Below are 23,148 nucleotides of genomic sequence, written 5' to 3' on the forward strand. Positions count from 1 at the left end.
ATCACACTTAGACGAACCTTTGCTGACCATGGAATATATTTGAAATATTCATGGACCAAAAATTCCCTACTTTCAAGCCAGCACAGTCACATTTATGTCTTTCAAGGATGTCTGCATAGATTCATTATTAAAACATCCCTCCTAGCTTCCTCGCAGCACTAGCAGAGGAAAATTAATTGAAACAACAGGAGCCAAGCCCCAGTTTGGAAAAAACCAGCTCTGATCTATGTCGCTCGGGGCTGTTTCATGGATGCTGAGGGTGGTGAGTGCCACTAGCACACACAGAGAAGACAGAAGTAGTCCAGCTCATCGCTTTCAAAATGAACAGCTCTGCACTGCATTAGTGGGCAGTGTCTTGTACAATGTGGGCAGTGTCTTGTACCATTATGAATTTTGATTCCTTACTTTGGGCCATTGTGACTGTATTTCAGGTAAGCTCTGGATCCTCTGGGAAGTTTTAATGTAGACCACCTGGGCAAGTTATTTCACTTTTTAAAAAAAAAAACTATTCCAGTAGGTGTCAAATTTGCGGGCAGTGTCCTGTACAATTAATGTCTTGTACAATGTGGTCCATGCTCTGAAGATCCAGCACAGCTGACCAAGAAGAGCAAGAAGGTCTTTTTCCAAGAACAAGCCTATACTCCATGTGTCAGTGACTAGAGCTCATGCTGACACTGTTTATTTCCAAATTCCTGTCGTTTTCTCAGTGCCACTCATCTCAGCATCTCCTAGCTTTGCTCTGGATACTGTAACACCTTTGCTATATTCCTGTTCTAGTGCAACCTGTTGCAGATGGAGGTGGACTTTTTAGCCACTAACCTAATAAGACCAAAGCAAAGGAATTGCCAGTATTTCTACAGGCTCTGCAGTAGCTGCTGTCTTCCAACCCAGAAGGGGTTTTCCTCTAGGAGAGTTGTAGCTGTATTCAGAGTGGTTGTGCTGGACCTCAATTCTGCTAGAAAACGACATAGGCCTTAGCAGACTAAAGTCTGTGCTAAAGTCATAGATTTTCCTGAACTGAATGCAGAAGCAACCAATACAGTTGGCCATATGGTAGCTCAGAGTATTCAGTGGCCAGACGTGTCAGATATCCTCAGATTCCACCAACCAGCAAATCTGCATGGAAAAAGAGGAAAAAGCGAGGGAAACCCAAACAGACGATAACCAGTATGTGTGACCCGACTGACTGGAAACTGCTCCTGCTCAAGCAATCTTGCATTTAGGCACAGAGACCCCTTGCACAGCAGTTTGCATCCTTTGTTCCCGATTGCTTTAAGGCAGAAGAAAGTTTTCTCCGCTCGGCAACCTGGCAGCTTGCAGGTATCTTTGTACGGTACAGATCCCGTTCCTTACCTGCCCTCTTGGAGGCTGAATCACCTGCTAATGTGAAGCCAGAAATGGGCAGCCTCATGCAATACTCTCTGAGTGCATGATTACAGACCTAGCCGAATGGCTGTTTTCTCGCTCAGGCTTAATGGCTCCTTTTGGAGCTGTTACGGACCATGATTTAAATGTGTGTAAGGAGTAGTTTTCAAAGCTTGTATTATTCACTCAGTGCTGCCTCAGAAAAGGCCAGCAACCACAGGCATGACATTTGCAGGGCACATTTTGCTCTCCACTTCCATTTATTATAAATCCTGACATTAAGCCTATGGGCTTGTCAGTTGTCTCATAGTGAGGTATTAGCTGTGTTACAGAAAACCCTTCTCAGGGCTGTATTTCAGCTACCAGGGCTCGATTCAAGCCTTGCACTTATAAATGCATAACTTAGCTCTGGTTGTAAACCAAAGATGTTTACAGTCTCCTTAGACAACTCCCAGGAAGAAGTATCAGTGGAGCTGGGTTTTCTTTTGTCATCCCAGGTTCTGTTGGTATGTTGGGAATATGGCAGAAATTCTTGTTTTGACCTCTTTGACTTTGCTCTCTTACGGGGTGATGCTCTTAGCAGTTGTAGAAGACACTGAAGTGCACTTCTGCCTTTGCTCAGCTGTTTCTTTTACTTAGATGGAGAGTGACTCCTGAGACTTGTGCAGCTAAGAGGGTGCACATTAGAGCTGCTCTCAGCTCTGAACCATCAGCCGCGTTTCAGCAAGGACACTAAAAATTGTACTGTGAATCACAGTACAGTCTCAGCTTGATCTCAGATTCGGATCTGCCTGTGGAGCAGGTTTGGCAGGAGTATCCCTAGAAGAGAATAGGCTTAAATGGCCACAAAACCATTTTTAGTACATTTGTGCTTAGGACAACAAGCAGCCAGACTTCAAACAGGACCATAATTGCATATTTGTGCTTAGATTGTTCCCATGTCATTTTGAAGTCTGCCCCAGGGCTGCTCTGGAAAAGCAGACAAACCTTCCAAAATTATGCAAATCTTCCATCTACTCTGCACTAGTGCTTCTGCTCCAAAACAGAGAAGACAAATAAGGGAGCTTAAGCCTTTCAGTCATCCTGTCTGTTTGGCTGCACCAGTTAGCAATACATCACAGGTGAAATTAAGTTCACTGCCACTTCAGCACCATGTCTCTAGAAACCATGGTGATTTGTTCAGGCATCAGTTAAGGAACTGTGCTCCTTTTCCTGGGATCAGCTGCTTTAATCCAACCATTTGCTATCAATTTGCAGAGCTTTTCTGCAGTCTTGATGGATCAAGCCAGAGTCATGCTGACAGCCTGCTGGAATCTCTCCTCTCTGTAGACCTCCCCCAGCAGAGGAGAACCTGACAATAGCTCTTCTGTCCCAGGCTTGTACATTATTTAGGCTGATCATTTTTGGTAGCAGAGGCAGATATGTATGAACGGGAAAAATAACTGGACTTCCAGGAGGAAAGCCAGTCTGAGGGTGGTTGGCTGTTCTCTGTCCTGAGATGATGCTGTGCTGCCAGACAAGCTGGCCTCATTCCCTTTTGCCAGCTTCAATGTTGCCAAGAGTTTTCCCAATACAATCTCGATTACTAGCCAGCGTGAAGAAAGCAAATCAGGGCTGGGTTTTCAGATCTAAGTCAAATTTACAGTGCTGTCAAATAAAGAAGAAAAACCCTTCAACATCCTTTGACATTAAAACCTAAGTGCTTTCAGCTGGGATCATGGAGAGTGCAAATATGGAACCCCACAATGCCAATTTTTCTTAGTCACTCCTCTGATTACAGCTGCACTTTTGTGTTCTCCCCTGGGATACACTGTTCAGTGAGGCTGGGCGCAGCATAGGAAACACAACAACATTGCAGGAACAGTAGTCACAATCACAACATCATCCGTTCTGTCCAAGTATGAAAATGAATCAAAGCAAGGAAGAGGGACTTACCTGGGGTCATTCCCCAGGGCAGTGTCAGAGGGAATTTGGCATTCTGCTGTCCTAGTTCTTAGGGCCACACTTAAACTAACCACGGGGAGCTGAGGTATCTCTGAGCCGCTAAGTAATCCGAATGGCCTTTGTGCTAAAGTTTAAATCAATCGGGTTTGTTAATTATCCTTCTCTCTGCAGGGTGATGCCAATAGGTCAGACACAGATGAGGACAAGACATCTGCCAACTTCGATGATGATTTTGAGAAGCTAAAAGACCTCCGAGCAACAGGTAGGATTTTGTCTCTACATTCTCCTGGGAATCGGAGAGCTACAACTCTGCTTCCACAGTCATCTTTTCATAGAAACTTATGGGGGAAAGTGGAAGAATCCATTTTATTTGTCAGTTAATCGGATAGCTATGTTAACAGCAGCTATGCAAAAAGTGTTGGGAAAGCTAAATGAGCATTGGTATTTCCTTTAAACAGATGTTTTTCTAATTTAAACTATATTAGAATATTTAGATGTGTCTCATCGTTTCTTCTGTATCATTACCATGGAATGGTTTGCTGACAGCAGTATTCTCACACTACTTCTCAGCAGCTTTTCAAATCAATCATGTTCTCATCTGTTCTTTTTGGTTTCTCACACAAACGCATTTAGGTGAGGTTTGATTGATGGAAATGTTGCTGTTCATTTGTGTTACAGGAGGGCCTGGCAATTGATTTGAGGTAAGGCCACTACCTCAAATCAAATAATGTACTAGTGTACTATAAACATGGAATAGTAGGTGACAACCTTCGCTCTGTACAGTTTGCAGCCAGATGGGGGACAGGAAGGCATCACATATTTTAACAGAGTGAATAGCATGACGGTAAACAAGTCCCAGTTTAGTTCCTCTGTACTTTGATTCTCGGCTTGGGCTCTTGTTAGGATTACTTTAAATGCTTCTAAACCAGGATTCGTTTCAGCTAAGGAAATGATATCGATTGTGGTGACCAGATGGAATTCAGCTGAGGAAGGGGCAGAAGTAATTTGTTGGGGAAGCTGAGACAGAGCTGGATCACAGCAAGGTGATGGAGTTGCTCAGTCTGCAAATGAAGCAACAAATTCCAAACACCAAATGATCAAATGAGTGTCCATTGCAAATAGTTGGCAAGGAACCCACAGCACCAACTATGCACCAGCTTTGCACCAAATATTTGCTGAGCAGCTTCAAATAATAAAAGAGTTCTAGGGGAAAGAAATATTGTCATCTCGTCTCAGGTAATATAGGAATAGAAAACAGGGCTGAACTTGCCATCAGTCAAAGTCCATGAGTAATTGTGTGTCTCCATAGGCCTCACAGGTGCCAACTGGTGACTAAACAGCATAAGGACATTAACAATTCTATTACAGTGCCATTGGTCTGTAAACAGATACACTGGCAAGAGGAACGTGTATTGCAGATTAGCAAATTTTGAGCTGGATCTTCCACCCCTCAAAGTGAATGGCAGTGTTCCCATGGACTTCTGTGGTGCAGATCAGGTATTTGTGCACAAGCCAGCAGCTAAACAAATGATACAATAGAAGCACACTGCATTACAAAAGCAGCCAGTGGAAGAAAAATAGCAGGGGTAATGCACTTGCTTGGATTTCTCACTGCAGACTTGTACTTCTTTCCTGCTGGTCACAGATGCTCCCATCCTCCCCCTGCCTTGAGACTGATTCTGCAGTTATTAAACCAGAACTCACTAAGCCCAGTAAAACAGGAGCTAGTTCAGCTTTAGTTTTGTGTTTGAAATTAGGCTTTTGGTTTTGAGTGTTATGGCACTCCGTAGGGCTGGAGGTGTTATGTCTGGTTTGTCTTCAGTGTGAATATGGTTTTTGCAGTCTGTACTTGCCATACAGCTAAAATAGATGCTTTCTGCAATTACCACAGAGATGTGCCATTAGATTTCTCTGTTACAGGAGGTTTATTCTTCTAGACAGGTGGATGTGTAAAAGCAACTTCCATTTCCTGTCCCCTCAACAGATGACTAAAGACAATGACTGATGTTTGGTTAGTGCCTTCCCCGTGAAGGAACTTAGAGCACATCAGAACTGCATAAAAATCTCTGTGCAAGACTGTATGACAAGGAGAAGAGATTAACTTCCTGGGGTGAATTTAGCCAGTCCTCAATGTCTTTTCCCTGGGAACTCTCTCCCAGTCCCCCAAAACTGTAACCCCACTCTCTAAATCCCAAGAAACAGTGAGCAAAAGAAGCTTCCTTTGGAGGGCAATGAGTTCCAAGTCCAGGCAGGGCTGAAGGCCTCTTAAAAGGTTGCGACATTTGCCTTATGCCTTTCAACATTGTGGGGGTGATCTTATCACCCACAACATTTAATCTCCGTTTAGCAGAGTTCCTAGAAGACCCAAGGAGCAACGTCCATTTTGAAGAGTGATTTCTGTAGCTGTAGCTGAGCATTCACCTTGTATTCTCTCTCCCCTCCTCTCCAGAGATGAAGATGTACTCACTTGCTGTCACCCCAAACGGACACCTGGAGGGCAGGGGAAGCATGCCACCTCCTATAATCATGCGCACTGCTGCCACACCGATGCCCACACCAAAGTGTTCCCCACACATGGATTCAGTGCACACTTTTGTGGACTCGAGGAGAGGGAGTAACGCTTCACTAGACCCCTTGAGCTACGATCAAAAGTCCTTGGTAGGTTCCTATTGCTAACAACTCTCTCTCAAGAGCTTGCAAGCAGCACAGATGATATATGTGTGTGTGTGCACATGTGTGTGCATGCACATGCGTTGCTGGAAAATAAAAAGGAGGGTGATAGAGGTGAGAAGTATGTGGAAAGGCAGGAGGAGAACAGAGGCAAAAGAGAGAAATTAATGGGTGTGCTATGCTGGGGCAGGACAGTGACAACATCACAGTCAAGGACAGCGAGTATATGAAGAGGGCAGACAGGGATGTACTGGGATTCAGTGTTTTCCTGCCTAGTATCTGACTGGAAGTCCATGCCAAGCCACCTCACTGGAGAGACGCAACCTGAGACAAGTCGTAAGTTCATGCAGTTATTCCAGCAAACCCCTCTGACGAGGAGCAGGCATCTTTTGCCAACCACACTGGCCATTTTGTGGTGTCTTGGAGAAGCTGTCAAGTGTTCCTGTGAGGATGAGGCCTGTTTTCCCCTCATAGTGTTTTAGGGTTGCATCTCGAATCTACCTTGTGTCAAGGGAAATGAAGTATTTGTCCTTACCAGCACAGTATCTGAGCTTCAGTTACAGTACAGCAGCCCCATTGAAGGGGAAACAGAAGAAACAAAGTATGAGCTGACCGATTGCCACCAGGCCCAGCTCATGGAGCAGAGATCTGGCTGGAGCTGACTGCTTTGGCAACTGATCGCATTTTGCCTGCAATAGGGGAGCAGGAGGGCAGCTCTGTGAAAACAGAAGGAGCAGAGTTAATAGACAAAGTGGATTTCTGCTGCTGCTTATCTATCCCATTCCCCTGCTCTGTAACTGCAATATCATGTTCAAATCAAGGCAGCGGACCGTGAAGGCACTTCACGCAGAGACAGAGCCACTATCCCCTTTGGTAAGCTGCTTAGTCAAGGTAATGCTTTTGAAAAGAAAATAGAGATGACTGTTGTTTGCCTTGGGGTTTCATGGGATTGTGAGTTGCTGGAGAGGGTTGTTCATCATTTCAGTCCTTTCTCTGAGAGCACATCAGTGCCACCAGCCAAAGGAAGATGAAGCAGTCAGAGGAGAGCTGGCCAACACTGAGAAGGAGGAGGAAGGCAGCTTGCCTCGTTTTGTGCTGGGAGGAAGCCATGGAGGAAAAAGGAGTTTTCCTTCTAGCTTTTCTGCTCTGACCTTAAGTGCTCTCATCCTGGCAAATACCTACCAGCCAAAGTGCACTGACACACTGATCAGTGCCAGAAATTTGCTGTAAGAGGAACATTCATTCCACCTCCTCATGCAGCAAATTGAAGAGAAAGTAACGCAAATAGGGGCACAATTTCCAACAGGCACTTGGGTAACTCAGGTGCCAGAGCCCCTGTGGAAGCCAGGGAAGTTGTGTGCTGAAACCGCTTGAACAGGAAAGAAAATGCCACTTCAGCAATAGCGTCTTTGGGTTCAGTTTTTATGCACGGTTAATGTTGCCAGGACACTAGGAAGTCATGCAGCACAGAGGATTGGTAGCTGTGCTACAGGTGTAGTTCAAAGAGTACCTTCAGTGGGTGCTTGGCTCCCATCTCAAGGCATTGGCATGATGAAATCGGAGCAGTGAGGAAAGCTGGAAGGGCAAGACATGACTTGCAACAAGAAGGGTCTTCCAGTCTGGGCAAAATGCCATTTCCTTTGGCTTCCCCCTGCAAACAAACCCTCAAATGTCTTTCTCCTCTCTCAGTCCAGCCTCCGCAGTTCCCCTTGTGCCAACTGGGGCACCAGCAGCAACTGGGGAAGCCGACGCTCAAGCTGGAATAGCCTGGGCAGAGCCCCGAGCCTCAAGAAGAAGAACCAGTCAGGAGAAAGAGAGTCTTTGCTCTCTGGGGAGGGGAAAGGCAGCACAGACGATGACTCCGATGATGCCAAGTCCAGCACGGTCAGCAGGCCCTCGTTGCACCGCCGGGCAGAGTCCCTGGACTACCGCAGCTCCCTGGACCTACCAGAGCTGCTCCAGTTGCCCACCATGCGCCACTCACTCAGTATCAGCCCCATGGCCGTTCTGCCTGCCGAGTACCAAGACTGCAACGGCAAGATGGTTCACGTCCCCAGCGAGTTCTTCCTGCGTGTCGACAGCCACAAGGAGGATGCCATGGACTATGAGGATGACATGGAGGATGTGAGTTGAGGGGGAAATTGGGCGCTCATGCATTAAGTGGCTTTTCCACTCCAAGAAGACTGATTAAAAACCAGGTTTTGAAATGTGTTACTGCCTAATGGCTGGTGTAGACAAAATGAATCCAAATCCGAGGGATGGGCATCCACTTCCCAAAAAGTTGGGGTTTTTTAGCTAATGGGTTGGGCTGTTACCTTGCAGTGGTTTCTAATGAGGTAAAACTTCAAGGGGTTGCATTTGCCTAGTTTTTGGACTGGTTGAGATTGTCCCCCTGGCCCAAGATGCCTCCAAAAATGAGCTGTAGACGCAACAGCTAGCTAATGTCTTTGCTCACAAGAGCTGTCTGGCATCTCGAAGGCTTGAAAGCCTAGAAAGAGTGTTCTCTATTTAACTTTTTGGTTGTTTGAGGCCTTTTTGGTTTTGACACAACTTTGGATCTCAAAATGATACATGCCTGGAAAGTCTTGCTTTGTTATGTTCATATCTCACTGTACAGCAGCCCCTTTCTTCCACCCCTTTCCTCCCTCTTCTGTTGGACAAATGTGACAATGCCTGCCACATCTCTGTCCCAAAAGCCGTGACTCCTTACAGGCGCTATGAAATGCCATGTACTGCCCCCTTTCACAAAAGGACTGTGAAAGTTGAAGAGGCAGGAAAATAAAAGAGGAAGAAAAGGTGTTTCTTCTTTTCTACCCAGAGTTACTGCTACCGAATTCGTAAAGTCCTGGAGCCCTACAAACCACAGTGGTGCAAGAGTCATGAAGACTGGTCCCTCTACTTGTTTTCCCCACAGAATCGGTAAGAAATCCCAGTGAAATGCCAGCCCACCAGGTTTTTGTGGTAATGGAATACTACATTTCTAGCTAGCCTTCCCTTGAGAAAAATCCCTCTCTAGTGCAGAAGCGCTGAGAGTTTTAGAAATCCAATGCCTGAGTTTTAGGTAACCTTTTCTGTTACACGTGGGCAGAATTGTTGCATGGCTCACTCCACGCCTGTCTAGGAAGAAGGGTGGTTTAACCAGCATTAGTAATAGCTGTTATTACATTTTGTTTACTGCATTGATAATAATGGCTGAAGCTTGTGGAGAGACTAGCTCACCACCTGGGCTGATGCTGGTGGCACAGCTGCTGAAGACTTTTGAGGATGTACCATTTGGGTGGAAGTCTCTTGCTGACCCAAACATCTGAAGGATATTTTTCTCCCCACCATTTCTTCAGGTTCCGAGTGATGTGCCAGAAGGTCATTGCCCACAAAATGTTTGATCATGTGGTGCTGGTCTTCATATTTCTCAACTGCATCACTATAGCACTGGAGCGACCAGACATAGACCCACACAGCACGGTGAGTACCTGAATCCTTTTCTTCCTTGATGCAGCATCCAGATCTTAGTCTTGTCAGGGCGAGACCCTGCGAGATGAAAGATGTTTGTTTTATAACATCTTTAAATAACTTGCCTCTTTTTGTTGTCCTGTGTTTTACAGGAAAGGATATTCCTAAGTGTTTCTAATTACATCTTCACTGCAATCTTTGTGGCTGAAATGATGGTTAAGGTAATTACATCTTCATCCTATGGCCCATAGTGAGGCCTAGCAAAGACTAGAACATGACATAGTTATGATCTGGGTGAAGACTGAAATGTCTCTCTTCTCCTGGCTGTAGGTGGTAGCTCTTGGCTTTTTCTCTGGGGAGAACACCTATCTGCAGAGCAGCTGGAACGTCCTGGATGGAGTCCTGGTCTTTGTATCTATCATTGACATTATTGTCTCCATGGCATCGGCAGGCGGAGCTAAGATCCTGGGTGTCCTGCGCGTTTTGAGACTTCTGCGGACCTTGAGACCTCTCCGGTACGTTCACCGATAGGATGGCTGAGTTCGCTTTGTGTTGCTAGATCAAAGAGTTTGAAAAAATGCACATGATCCATCAAGGTCTTGCTTAATAACACAAAAAGCTGAAACACAGTGTGGGTAAAATCATCTTTGGGGAGCTCTTATCTAGTGAAACTGTTTGAAAACAGTGAAATTAGTTATAATATAATTCATCTTTGCCAGCATGGAAAAAAGCGGATGGAGTTTGGAGTGAGAGGTGTTATCGTACTCAGGCAGTTAGTGCAGTGAATGCCTCCTCCACGCTGCATTTTTATCACTGTTTTACAAATCAGTCTGGCTCCTTGTTAAACTGCACAACCTCACAGTCATTCCCAAGCAAACAGGTCGCGTTGGCTGGGAGAGAATTTGCAATTGAACAGGTGCTGACAATAATTTGATAAGCTCTAGCATCTATACCTGCTCTCCCGTGCCTGCATATCTAACATTACTGCAAAACAATTTAGCTCTCAGCTAGGAAGAGGAAGGGGAGACGCTTTCAGTATTTGAGAAAAGGAATAAAGAGAATTTGTATTTTGTTTACGATTAAGCAATAACAAAGAGTGTTAATGCTTGGGGGATTTTTATCAGCTCACGGCTCCTGTTCCATTTCCCATCCTGCTTGGCAAGAAACACAAGCCTTTTTTCATGAAATTTCAGGGGAAATAACATAGGCCCCTCCTGAGACCTGTAGGCTTTCTGATGAAAAGCTGCTTGCTTAAGAGAGTAATAGGAAGAGGCAATCTTGTTTAGGCCCATGACCACAAGAACAACAGCTATTTGTCTGCTGCTCTGTATTTCCTTGGAGACAAGTAACTTTGTGAGTGTTTCTGTCTCCTCTCTTGCTCCCATGGTCTGTTCTACTGGTGGCATTGGGGTCCCCTTGCAGTGCTGGCTCACCAGGAGCCGCTCTGGGTCACCCTGGACAAGCCTTGGCCTGGCTGTGCCTCGGGGCACCTATCTAACACACAGAACTAGGAACAGAAATCAGGGCGCAGGCAATTCATAAGTAAACGTAAGGGGAAAAAGGGGAATTGGTCCTGGAGAATAACTAGGCCAGATCCTATTAATAGAGAGGAATTCATCACCTCTCACGACCGCTTCACTTGTCACAGCCTCTTCTGGGATTACTCCAGGGACCATTCCTAACACTTTGTAGGTGCAGGTCAGACTGCCACATTATTTGCTGCCAAACAAGACCCTGTTGAAATGCTTTGTCCCTGCAGCATACAACTCTCCTCTTTTCTCTGTGTTTGGCAGGCATGAAAGCATCATTAGCTGTGCAAGCTCAAGCTACCTGCAAGGACTCATACCCTCTCCTGTGTACAGGCCCCTCCTAAAAAAAACCTTTGATGTTCTTCAGTCAAAACACCCACCTTCCCAGAAAAGCTTGCTTGGGCTAGTTTCACTTATGTGTGCAAACACATTTTTCACACGCCCATGGGAGAGCCATTCTCCAGGCACTCATACAGGAAAGGAAAACACTTGTTCTCCATAATACCCAAAAGCTGCTTCAGGCCGTGCTCAGAGCATGCCTGGCCTCTCATGGCCTCACAGCAAGCAAGCAAGCTGCTGTTTAATGGGATGACCCTTTGGCTGTGGAGCTGTTGATCACAAGTTCCTGTTAGCTAAGAGTCAGTTCAGGAACTAATTAGGAAACAAATTGAAATTACTTTGTTTGAAAAGTTGTCATGGGACCCAGGCCAGCAGGGCAAGAGAGGACGAGACGTGCTCTCCAGTAGCACTGTGAAGCTGTTTACACATGTCATGTTAGGAAGCAGGCTCCTGCCTGCTTGGATCAGAGAGACCTCAGAGGGGATCAGCTCTCTGGACTGAGGTACAAATAGCCCTGTAGTGGGAGCCCCTGTGATATTCTGCCCATAGAGAGTATTCCCTCCTCATCACTGTTACTAGTAAGCAATTGCCCAACACCCTGCTGACAGGGTGTCTTACACTCTTAATTCCATCTAATGTGACTGCGAATGTTCTGGTTGTCCAAATAAGTCACTAATCTTCTCTGAAAGCTGCCTGCAGGTAGAGGAGGGTTGTGTTAGCTTTACTGCAGCCCAAGCAGAGGACGAAAAGCAACCATATAATAACAGGGCATGCATAAAAATTAAAAGCTTTATTCTTTTGCCATTTTTTCCAGAGTCATCAGCAGAGCCCCAGGTCTGAAGCTGGTGGTAGAAACCTTGATCTCCTCCTTGAGGCCTATTGGGAATATTGTTCTCATCTGCTGTGCTTTCTTCATTATCTTTGGGATTTTAGGGGTCCAGGTAGAGTATTTCCCTCACCACGGCCACCTGTAAGTGACTGCTGCAAAAGAGAAGCTGTTTTTCTCACCACCTGGGGTTAAGGTGGAAGTAATGAGCTTAAATCTCTCCAAAGGAAGATTTCAGTTAGGTGTTAGGAAAGAAGAGCCAGGCTCTAGAAGAAATGCTCTGGGGTGGGGTTGGCATCTGCTCATTGGAAGGTTCTCAGGATTAGAAGAGCACACCTCCCTGATGAGCAACACAGCACCAGCTAAGCCTGCCTGAGGGTGGAGGAAGGAAAGGACAAATTCCCAAGATCCCTCTCTGCTCTGTGTGCTAGGATGTATATAATATCTCTTCCTCAGAGGGGAGATTGTCATCCTCCCAACAAGACAGGGCAGGCCTGCAGGATCACCTTCCTTCTGTGTCCGAGACAATACACAACAACGTCTCAGGGCCTGAAGTTTCACCAGAGGTGTTTTCCTGCCATGTGTGTTATGAAAGGTATCTGAGCTGGAAGGAAAGGAAAGGAATTTGAACTTGGCAAACAGCTCTACTAGGGGAAAGAAAGATAAATCAGGGGACAGACTTTTCAAAGCTGCTTCTTTTTTGTTTTTTCTTTTTTTTTTGCTTCTCAAATACAGCTTTTTAAAGGCAAGTTCTACTACTGTGATGGTCCTGATGTAAAAAACATAACTACGAAGACTGACTGCACTAACGCACGCTACAAATGGGTTCGGCGGAAGTACAATTTTGACAATTTGGGACAGGTAAAGTCCTCATTGCAGGGATTTTCTGTACCAGTTTTTAATGGATGAGCACTTAAAATGTATTCCTTGAGGAGGATGTGGAACCTCCATCGTAGGTAGTTTCCAAGAGCAACCTAGGCATTCATCTATGAGAAGCAACCCTAAGTGGGTAAAAATGGATCAGGTCACCTCTTGATCTCTTGCAGCCAGACTTCCTAGGGTTATACAATTCCTTGCTTATAGGAGAGTGGTGTCTTAAAGCCACTGCTTTTGCATGCAGTGCCTCATGTATGGACCTCAACTATCACTTTTAGTCTCTTGACTTCTAGCTGTTATGTTTGCAAATAAAAAAATAAGGTGCTTTATACTGGCTGAAAAGCAAGACAGCCCATAGTAGGAGCTGGGATGTATTATTGCTTTTTAAAACCCCATGACATGGGGCCAGCCTGACATACTGATTTTTAATCATGCTTTGGTGACCAGAAAGCCTGATGTGTCTGAGCAAAAGTCAGCCTATATGTGAGGGAAAAGGAGCATTAATGACCATAGTTTGCTTGCTTTTAAGCCAGATATGGAAATAGGTAAAAGCAAGACACAATATCTTGCATTTCTCCACCATCTCCAGGCCAGATGATGTGTTATGAGCTGTGGATTGGTTTTGCTGAGCATTGTCTGTTGTTAGTTTCTTTTCTGGGGACTAAAATGCAAGACCAATCTTTTCTGTTTGTTTGTTTGTTTGTTTGTTTTCATATAGGCCCTCATGTCCTTGTTTGTCCTCTCCTCCAAAGATGGCTGGGTGAACATCATGTATGATGGTTTGGATGCCGTGGGTATTGACCAACAGGTAAATGCACTGCAGAGCCCAGATGTGTTGCTCTCAGAAAGAAGTCTCATGCCTGGGTGACTCTGGCATTTTTGAAGTCCCAGGAAGGAGCAGAGCTATAGGACCTTCTTGAGGTCCTGACTGCCCATTGGGCTGCCAAGGTTTTCCATTCTTCACTGAGTAGCTTTTACAGCGGCTGTGCCCCATGTAGTACGCAAACAAGCACTGATGGCGTTTTTAATTAGAATGAGGGTACTTGAGGAGGGCCACACGTGCCATTGCACTGCGGCTTCAGGGCAGGCATGATGAATAAGAGCAAACTCGCACGAACAACCAGGAATGTTGTGAAAGAGACATTGTTAAATGTGTGTTATGTGGCATTTGCAAAGGAAAGTTAAGAGTCTTAGATGAGTAGTACCCTATCATAGCTACAGTAACACTTTGTACTTAATTTTCCCCTGCTTCTGACAATGTCATAACAACTGAGAAACATTCACCATGAGCCCACATCTCCAAAGAAAATAAGCTGGAGCTATCTAACTAAAATGATCTCACAGGTGGGACAATGCACATCCACTGAGATTAATCTTAAGCTGTATGAAATAAATGCCAAAATAATTAAATCCTGTAAGCCAACTTACGGAGGCTAGGATGGGTTTTACAACAAAAGTAAAATTCTAGTCTGTGGGAAAGTGAGTGAGAGGAAACTGTTTCAGGAAAAATCTCCTAACTCCTCCCAGCCCTCTCCTCCTCCACACACAAGTGTACTGTGCTGTCTTGTTGCTACAGAGTGCCCAATATCCTGACTTATACACATCTTGTCTATGCTGCTTCTCTTCTCTCTTGTTTTTTAATTCCCTACCTCACCAGCCCATCCAGAACCATAACCCTTGGATGCTTCTCTACTTCATCTCCTTCCTGCTCATCGTCAGCTTCTTCGTGCTCAACATGTTTGTGGGGGTGGTGGTGGAGAACTTTCACAAGTGCCGACAGCACCAGGAGGCGGAGGAGGCCCGGCGTCGGGAGGAGAAGCGGCTGAGACGCTTGGAGAAAAAGCGCAGGAGTAAGGAGATATACCTGTCTGGTCGGTAGACTGCGTTACAAACCAAAATCTTTCTGAGCCCTGCCTGCTCCCAAAGCAAGACTTTCGTTTTTCTTTGGTTTTGTTTCCATGGGATTCAAGAGGCTGTTTTGCTTCGTTACCTCTTTGGCGGTACCTTAAGTCTTGGGTTGCCAACACCCTGGAATTGTCCTCTACAAGCCTGATGTAAAGCATTACCTGTTTACTTGGCTGGGGAGAAAATCCTCCTCCAAGCAGTCCTCTATCATGCTCTGCAAGGCAAAGGTGTCCCAAGCACCGAGCAGGAGTTTGCGGTGTGACTGAGGGATGCAGTGAGTAAACAGCTGCAATGCTTACTGTGTGCGTGAAGGCCAGTCCCGAGGGTAGCCCTGTGGCTTAATGTGCCGCTTGCATCTGATGATGGTGGTGGTTTGATTTATTAATTCTTTTCTTAGACAAAATAATTGTGATGCTTTTTAGAGTCGTAGCGCATGGCCCCGCATGCCACAAACATGCTGCATGAGGGCATGAACAAACCGACAGCCCTGGGGAGAGGAATGGAGCCCCAAGATGGGGCTGTCCAGAAAATTCTTCTCTGGAAGATGTCCATTACAAGAGATGCTTGCCCCATCGCAGGCTGGGGGAGCCCTTCACTGCTGAGCAATGTGCTGGGACTCAGTTTGTCCTTGCAAACAGTCTACATGGAAATACTGGCCAGATGCAGGGCCATTAGGGTGCAACAGAAGGCCTTTAGCTGAAATCTGCTGCTTAGTGGATCTAGCAGGAACCATCAAACCAGAACAGAAAAACACCTGAGTTCATGTTCCTTTCCTGACCCAAACCTTCCCAGGGGTTCTCATGTATTAGTTCTCACCTCCACTGCTCCGTGGCAGGCCCCACCAGGGACAAGCTGCCTATAGCATCTGGTGGGTATTCCCAGGGAAACTGCCAGGAAACCAGCCACACCGACTTCCCAGCCAGTTTTAGTGAACAGGGATAGCCTGCATTAGATACTGGCAAGCATTTTTTAGAAGTAAGTGAAGGAACATGGCTTGGCCACTGTGATCAAAGATGAGCTTAGTTGGGGATAAGGCCTGGGTGCTTCTGGTCCTGCTTGCCACAGCAGCCCTGTGGCTCTTTGCCTAGCGCTGTGCTGCCCTGTGTAATCTCCTGTAAGGACCTAATATCTCATTGTGACAAATGGCTAGTTGTCTCCCAAACATCAAGCCATAGGTATCCATTTTCAGCTGGGAAAACTGCAGTTAAATCTAATAGTCTTTTGTCTGGCTCTAAGGACATAGCAGTCAGAGGCTTTGCTAGTAGAAACCCCAGCCAATATCCTCCACCCATCCATGCTTGAGTCGGAAGGGAGGCAGCTGTATCTCTCGCAGCTCCTCTCCTGCTCTTGTGGTCCTCTTTATTAGGGCCATGGGAGACCTCAACACTAAATGTCTGCACCATGGTCTCCACAGGGCCTTAAGGACAGACTGACCTGACACCACAGCGAAGGCCAAGCCCATTTCATTTTAGCTAGTTGTGAGTTAAGTTGTGGGTTAAAATGAAATTTAGATCAAACTAGCCAGCCTCAAACAGATGTTGAATCTTTTCAGAGATTTAGAAGAGTTCAAATGCAATTTCATTTCCCTTTTCCCATTTTGGTTTTTGAGTTTGAGGTTCCAGCTAGGATTAGAAGTGGAAATCCTGAAAGCAGTATTTCTAGCACAGTAAGAGAAATGAGATTCAGGCTCTCAAGAGTCCTCCTGCTTGTGCAGTATTTCTACCCCAATGTGCTGACCCAAGAAGACATTCAGATAAACTCAAAGTTTATATGAAAAAAAAAAAAAGCTTATTTGCAAAGAACATTAAGCATCCTTAGACAAAATAGACTGGGGCACAGGTAAGGAGGGATAGCTTAACCACAGTCAGTTGCTGTTCCTGATTAGTAAGTAAATCTTATTACAGCCTGTGGCTCGCTGCTTAGACACCAAAAAGAGCCAGTCCCTGTCAAAGTGATGGACACTGTTACATTGCCCCTCTTTATCCAGCTATCTCGAAGGATAGAGTCAAGGAGATATTTCAGACCGCAGACCCAGGCATTGCACAGATGTGGGTTGTAACATTTCACTGAGAGCGCGCAGGGAGGAGGACAGCTTTCTGGAAGGCGATCAAGTCCAATATAGCAACTGAGAGGCTAAACGTTTGGCCATATGCTGGGCTTTCAGGAGGTTAGCTCAGATCATCTAGCTCTGAGGTCTCCTACCTGCCTCTGTTCAGCATGGACAGCTTGGCATCCAAATTTGAGTTGTTAACAAGGTGAAATCAAAATCTGGTATACATTTTGGAAGACTACTATTTACATTTTAATGGATTATTTTTATTTTTTTTTATTTAAATGGGAGGAGTTTTCACCTCCTGGGTAATTTAGAAGATAATGGATTTGGTGAAAAAATGTGGCAGACTCAGAAAGATGTGAGATGTGGTTGGTGCCGTGCGTGGCAGAGTCTCTGTGGGGGAGTGTCTGTGTGCACGTGCAGGCATGGGATGCTGCACGGTGACGGGGGGCTGGCCAGCTTTCCACGTGCCCCAGCGCTGTGTGTCTCACCCATACAGAGGAGCGGCTCAGAGGCCAGTCTCCACAGGGCAGGATGGGCACGGGAGACCAGTGATTCTGCGGAGGAGCAAGGAGCCTACGTTGGGAAGCCTAGCAGAGAGCCCTGCTTTTACTTCAGTTGCCGTTTCTACTATTTGGCCTGAAGAGTCTGTAAGGGGAGGAAGAATTAGGGCTGTTAACAAGACTAAAATCCAGCAGAGCCAAGAGATGAGCAACACCCGTCCATCTGGACTTGCCCTGTCTGCCTGGCATCTTGTCTTTGTGTCCTGTCTCCTGTCTGTAATGTCCTCTGTGTGTAGCAACCCTGTGTTTCTGTGTATTAAGGTCTTTGGGCATCTGTAGGTACCTACACACACAGAAACACACCATTGAGCCATAGTAGGCTTGCGCTCAGGCCTGGACATGGGTTAAGCCTCAGCTTGTCAGTGCCTGGATGGTCCCATCCGAGCAGGCCCTGGGTACAAACCCCAGGCTCTGCAGGCTGGGTCCAGGATTTGGACCCTGTGTGCCGAGCTATGAGCCTGGCAGAGGGATTGCTCCGGGAGGACACAGCCCTGCAGCAGGACACAGCTCCTTCCTCAGACCCCGTGCAGGTGGGGTGGGGAATCATCACGTGGCTGTTTTGGGGGTACTTCTCAGGCCTTTCAGGAGCCTGGCAGGAAGGTCCCTCTCAGCCCACATCTGTGCTGTCAGACACCACCTCAGGCTTTCCAAAAAGTTTCTTGTGTCCCATCTGAGGGCCACTTTCATGAAGGGATTGGGACAGGGTGACACCCCACAGCCCTTGTCAGTGTGCCTTGACTCTCTCTGCTCCTGTGACAAGCATCACTCGAAGCACCGGCAACGGAACTCATGGACCCAACGTGTCAGCAAGGCACTGCTGCCGTGACAGCAGCAGCGGCCGCAGGGCCCAGCCTTCACGACTGGGCTGCAATAAACTCAGCTGAGGCCAGAACCAGCACTGAAAGAAGGCACTGGGTTCGCCATTTAACTCTGCTCACATGAGAAAAGAGGGCAGGGGGTTGAGTACTCTGTAGAAATGCATTTGATGTGGTTTTAAAGGCAGAACTGCACAGCGTACTTTTTCACGTGAAGGTAAAAATTCAAGATAAACTAGAATATTTTTGTGACGCGGTCACTACCTCCATCCACTATATCTACTATGTAAATAAGTGTGGCGTAATTTAATAATCCTGCAGCTCTTAACCTTTTAATGAGGTTCTCAGAAGACACAGACTGAAACCAGCCTCCCTAGATTAAAGTTTTTGATTAAAACCACATGGATCAGCTTGATCTCCTCTGCATTCAGGATACGGGGCCAAATCCAACCCGCCTGTATCTGCTGTGAAGCCAGCAGCCGCTGGCCCGCTGAGCAGAGCACGGTCAGGTCAAACGCAGGCAGTACCCTGGGCTTCAAAGGCTGCAAGCAGGCTCTGGGTGACACTGTGTGCCAAGAGCAGTGCAGGCAACGCTGGAAAAGCTGGAAATGCCTGATAGAGCCCCGGGGAGGCCCTAGGTGGGGAGCAGAGAGCGCCTTTCAGTAGTGTCACCAAGTCACTGGTCCCTTGGAAGAGCCCAAAAACTGAGAACTGAGAAAAGGCAAATGCTTTTTCCTGATTTCCACTCTCTACGAGAGGAGCGTGGTCATAGCTGTGTTTCTCTGAGGCATTTCCCAACACAGAGCTGAGTGTCTGGGCATTGTAGAAGGAAAGGCCAGTTTTGTTTTAAGACCCAGCAGAGATGCCTTTCAGAGCACTGACTGCAAGCCTTTCTCTCTAGGGGTGAGCATTCGTGGGCAGCACACAATGGTATTTAAATTAGTCCATCCTCTCAATGCCACAGCCATCTCTGTATCCAGCAGAAACATTTGAGCTGTAACTAAAATTTTGGGCACTGCATGTCTGAGTGTTTAGTATTTCCAACTAGGGAATTATCAAACCATCTTGCTTATTTTTCCAGGCAGCTGCAGGTATAGAGCTACTCTGTGCCAAGCATGCATATAAACCCATTAGGGCTTTCTAATGTTTCATGCAGAGGAGAATAATGGAGGAGCTGTAGCTAGCAATTGTAATGCCAACCTAAATGCTTTTAAGCTAGGAGACAGCGCTTCATTAATTTTCATGTCAGCAGAATCACAAGCAAAGAAGTTTAAATACTCTTCAGAGAGGTGAGATTCAAGCATTAGCCAACATCTAGAAGTGGGGGCGAGAAAGGACTGTGGTTTGCCTTTTGCATATGTTTGATGGTTTCTCCTTTCCCTCCTGCATTTCCACCAGTTCAAACCATCAGCTGCAGGGATACTTGTCTGTGTTTTATATAAGTCTGCTAGTTGGCTGATTGGAGTCTCATCCCAGAAACCATTTCCCTGGCGAAAGCAGGCACAGGTTGCATTTTGCCTATTGTAATTAATGAGGCATTAGCTCTTCTCCGTTTGCTGTGCCTACATCCCCGTGGTCCACTGTTTTCCTCACACAGGTTCTCCTGCAGACCCCACGTCTCTGGTTGAGCAGGCTGTAGCAGTAGGTGCGTGCAGTGAACACTTACACCTGAACTGGGGAGAATAATGTAGTATATTCTCACTAAGAGCTAGAAATGTGTGTCTGAATGGAAAGGAGGCCAGAGCCACTTGCTGTGCTGTTGACTGAAGTAAAACTCCTCTTCCTAAAGGGACCAGGAATGAACAGTGACCCAGCAGAGCTGGGGGCCTTGGAGCTCTGAAACGCAGCCTCCCTCCTGCTCGGAGCGGGTCAGAGCTGCAGTGAAGCTGTGTGGCTGATCTCTCACTGCTTTCACCCTGCTGCAACCCCTCTGCCTTCATGGGATTGTCCTGACGCAACACTAGCATCGCCAAGAGCAGAAGCTGGCCTGTCCTTCCTGCACACCCCTGCTCACTACCGTTAGCCTCGCATGAGCAGTATCTCCTCTAATGGACATTGCATGGGTTACTGCACTGAGCATGACAGTGTTGTTGCATGTGTTTCGAAGCGTTGTCAACTTTATCCCAGACTGTCCTTGTATGTGTCCCCCCAGGAGAAGTTTCTTTTTCATCTGTTAACCTGGCTTCAGGGATGTAGTGCATCCTAAATGAGTAAGGCATTTCCTAGAGCTCCCTCACCTCAGGTCAAGTTAAACCTATCCCAAGTTCTCAACTAGTTGACCAGGCATAGCCAGCGCTGAGCACCAGCGGAGTGTACAGACACAGACCTCTGAGACACTTCCATGCAAGAAAACAGACCCACCTTTAATGGCTGGGTGGTTCCTCCTTCCTATTTATATATCCAGCCCATGTAAAGAAAGAGAGCTGTGTTGCTGACAGGCAGCCTAGAAGGTTTTCTGCTCAGCGGCTTTACAGTGGAAGATGCCTTCTTGGGATTATGCTTTAGAATTATATAAATAGTTTATCAAATGTAATAAACACCTGGTCTTTTACTGAATAGTTAATCAATGGCTGCATTTGGGCAGGTTAGAGAGTAGTTGCAGTCACCTGCAGCCTGTTTTCCGTATGTGCTGGTAGCCAGTGTGTTCACACGCTGCCCATCACTGCTAATGTTCTTCTGAGATCCATTAATCAACCATTAGTCATTAATAAATAGTCCCTTAATATAACGTTTGACTGTTTGGGATATTCTCAGACCTCCCACCAAGCTAATTTTTTGCATTCCCAAGAAGACACTTAAAAAAAAAAGGAAGAAGAAAAAGTATGTCATAATCCTGAAAGCACATTGTACAGTCTTAAGTAAATATTATACTGCAATGTTTTTATTATTATTTTTTAGACACACCAGAAGATTAGCTGAGCGCAGTAGCAAAGACAGCCATACCAGTCCAAGATGACTCGTAGGACTAAGGCACATGAAAGCAACAGAAAAATGTATTCAAAAACAATTGTCTTTGCTTTCACCTTTTTTTTCCACACCCATTAGCAGAAAAAAATAAGTCTAGGTGACCCCAGTCAGAAGGAAATGTTTTTCAAATGCCTCCATTCCAATTTTAACTACCAGAAAAAAGAGTAGTTGAAAGAGAACAGCAGATTCTGTTTCCCTTTATCCAGTTTATTTTAGGGTTTTGGACTCTAATCTGGCATCAGTTGTACTACCAAAAAAACCCCACATTTCAAGAGTCACTCTATCTGAAAGATATTAGCAAGATGAGAGGAGTGGAAAATGTATTTCAGGGGGTCACTGAGTACTTTTGAACCTATTTCCCTCCTTATTTTTAAGGTGAAACAACTCCTTTTTCCCAGCTCCTCATGCATTTAAAGCTGAACTTGCTGAAACATTTGCAAAAAAAAAATCCCTTTCTATTAAGAACAATCCTGCTCTGACTTGGTACGACCTAACGTGTCTCTTCCACTTGCAAAATCTACAGTAATGCTGACTTTGGCCTTAAGTATACGCTTTGAATATTTACATTTCTTAAGTTTGAAAAGAATTTGACTCCATCCGAGCACCCACAGTCATCATGTGGTCACGGTCTAATTTAAGAGAGACACACGTGGTAAATACAACTCGGTCACAGGGCAGTGTCCAAACGCTCTCCTTGGAACAGCCCTGGGAACTTGGTCATATGCAGAAATTTCCCCATTTCAAAGAGAAGAAAGGAGGAGTCATGACCAGAGGCAGAGATATAAAATTTATGTGATCATAGCCTGAATGGTTTTTTCGATGCAACCATGTCCTTGTTCTTATATTTCCAGAGGAGCTTGTGCTGACAGTCTTTGTCGAGACAAATGCTGAGCACCCCACGCCATTGCTGTTGATGCTCTCCTGTGTGCTACTAACCCTCACGCATGTGTCCTTCTTTGCCACAGGCATTGCTATGTTTTCTTTAGACCTTTAAAATACACCAAAAGCCTTCTGTCACAGAACCTGAGCTCAGATTATGTTCTTGTCTTACGTGGAACATGGCTGACATCAGCAGGGTTAGGAGAGATGCATAGCAGAGTCCAGACCGATGAGACCTGCCCTTGGCCCTTCCTCTAAACTGGAGTGGAAGCTTTGCTGGGTTTGAAGCTTTTCTCTTGGCTTTGGGTCTCATTTCCATCCTGCTTCTCACCCTTCCTGGTTTGTGACAAGAGTCCCATTAAGTGAAGAGGTTGTCCTCTAGCCTGAGACAGAGCAGTAAGAACAGAGCGCACTTGGGAGAAAAACAGACCTGGTTGTCAAAGCTGTGGAGGTCCCTTCTGCAGGCACAAGAGGTTTGGCTCAGCCTGATAACCCCACTACGGTTCTTGAAGGCCTCACTGCTAGGAAGAAGCACTTGGCCGTTTCATGTGGCTTGCTTGAATCAGTTCTCCCAAGGGTTTTTCCCTGCACCCAGGGGTATGTAAGACATGACCCGCAGGCCACGTTGTGATGACTGCCAACCATGCAGCAGGGCCTGCATTCATTGCGTTGCCTTTCTTTGTCTTCTTCTGCAGAAGCCCAACGCAGGCCTTACTACGCTGACTATTCCCCAGCACGGAAGTACATTCACACCCTCTGCACCAGCCACTATCTCGACCTCTTCATCACATTCATCATTGGGGTCAATGTCATCACTATGTCAATGGAGCACTACAACCAGCCAAAGGTAAGAGCCACCCATCATGTCGGCCATGAAACACAGCAGCATGGGGTAGCAGAGGACCCGAGGCCCATACACTGGTTCCTTGCGATACCATTGACCAGCGAGATCTGCAGCCAGCCCTGC

At 46.1% G+C, this 23,148-nt stretch overlaps 1 protein-coding gene across 6 annotated transcripts in view; it reads left to right on the plus strand.

The window, feature by feature from the left end:
- Nucleotides 1-23,148, plus strand: part of CACNA1H (calcium voltage-gated channel subunit alpha1 H) — a 260,228-nt gene that overhangs the window by 208,516 nt on the left and 28,564 nt on the right. For 5 of the 6 annotated variants that reach the window (XR_012044869.1, XM_072877585.1, XM_072877586.1 and 2 more), the window contains 12 exons: nucleotides 3,481-3,571; nucleotides 5,759-5,967; nucleotides 7,669-8,103; nucleotides 8,798-8,898; nucleotides 9,318-9,441; nucleotides 9,582-9,650; nucleotides 9,760-9,944; nucleotides 12,112-12,238; nucleotides 12,859-12,984; nucleotides 13,718-13,807; nucleotides 14,657-14,870; nucleotides 22,877-23,028. Coding sequence is in view for 5 of the 6 variants with exons in the window: in XM_072877585.1 (XP_072733686.1) it covers nucleotides 3,481-3,571; nucleotides 5,759-5,967; nucleotides 7,669-8,103; nucleotides 8,798-8,898; nucleotides 9,318-9,441; nucleotides 9,582-9,650; nucleotides 9,760-9,944; nucleotides 12,112-12,238; nucleotides 12,859-12,984; nucleotides 13,718-13,807; nucleotides 14,657-14,870; nucleotides 22,877-23,028 (1,923 nt within the window). In the remaining variant the exon portion in view is untranslated. The remainder of the gene's footprint in view (nucleotides 1-3,480; nucleotides 3,572-5,758; nucleotides 5,968-7,668; nucleotides 8,104-8,797; nucleotides 8,899-9,317; nucleotides 9,442-9,581; nucleotides 9,651-9,759; nucleotides 9,945-12,111; nucleotides 12,239-12,858; nucleotides 12,985-13,717; nucleotides 13,808-14,656; nucleotides 14,871-22,876; nucleotides 23,029-23,148) is intronic. The other variant, XM_072877587.1, reaches the window with a different exon arrangement.

Source organism: Ciconia boyciana, chromosome 13 (assembly GCF_034638445.1).
Source record: "Ciconia boyciana chromosome 13, ASM3463844v1, whole genome shotgun sequence".
NCBI classification, from domain to species: Eukaryota; Metazoa; Chordata; class Aves; order Ciconiiformes; family Ciconiidae; genus Ciconia; species Ciconia boyciana.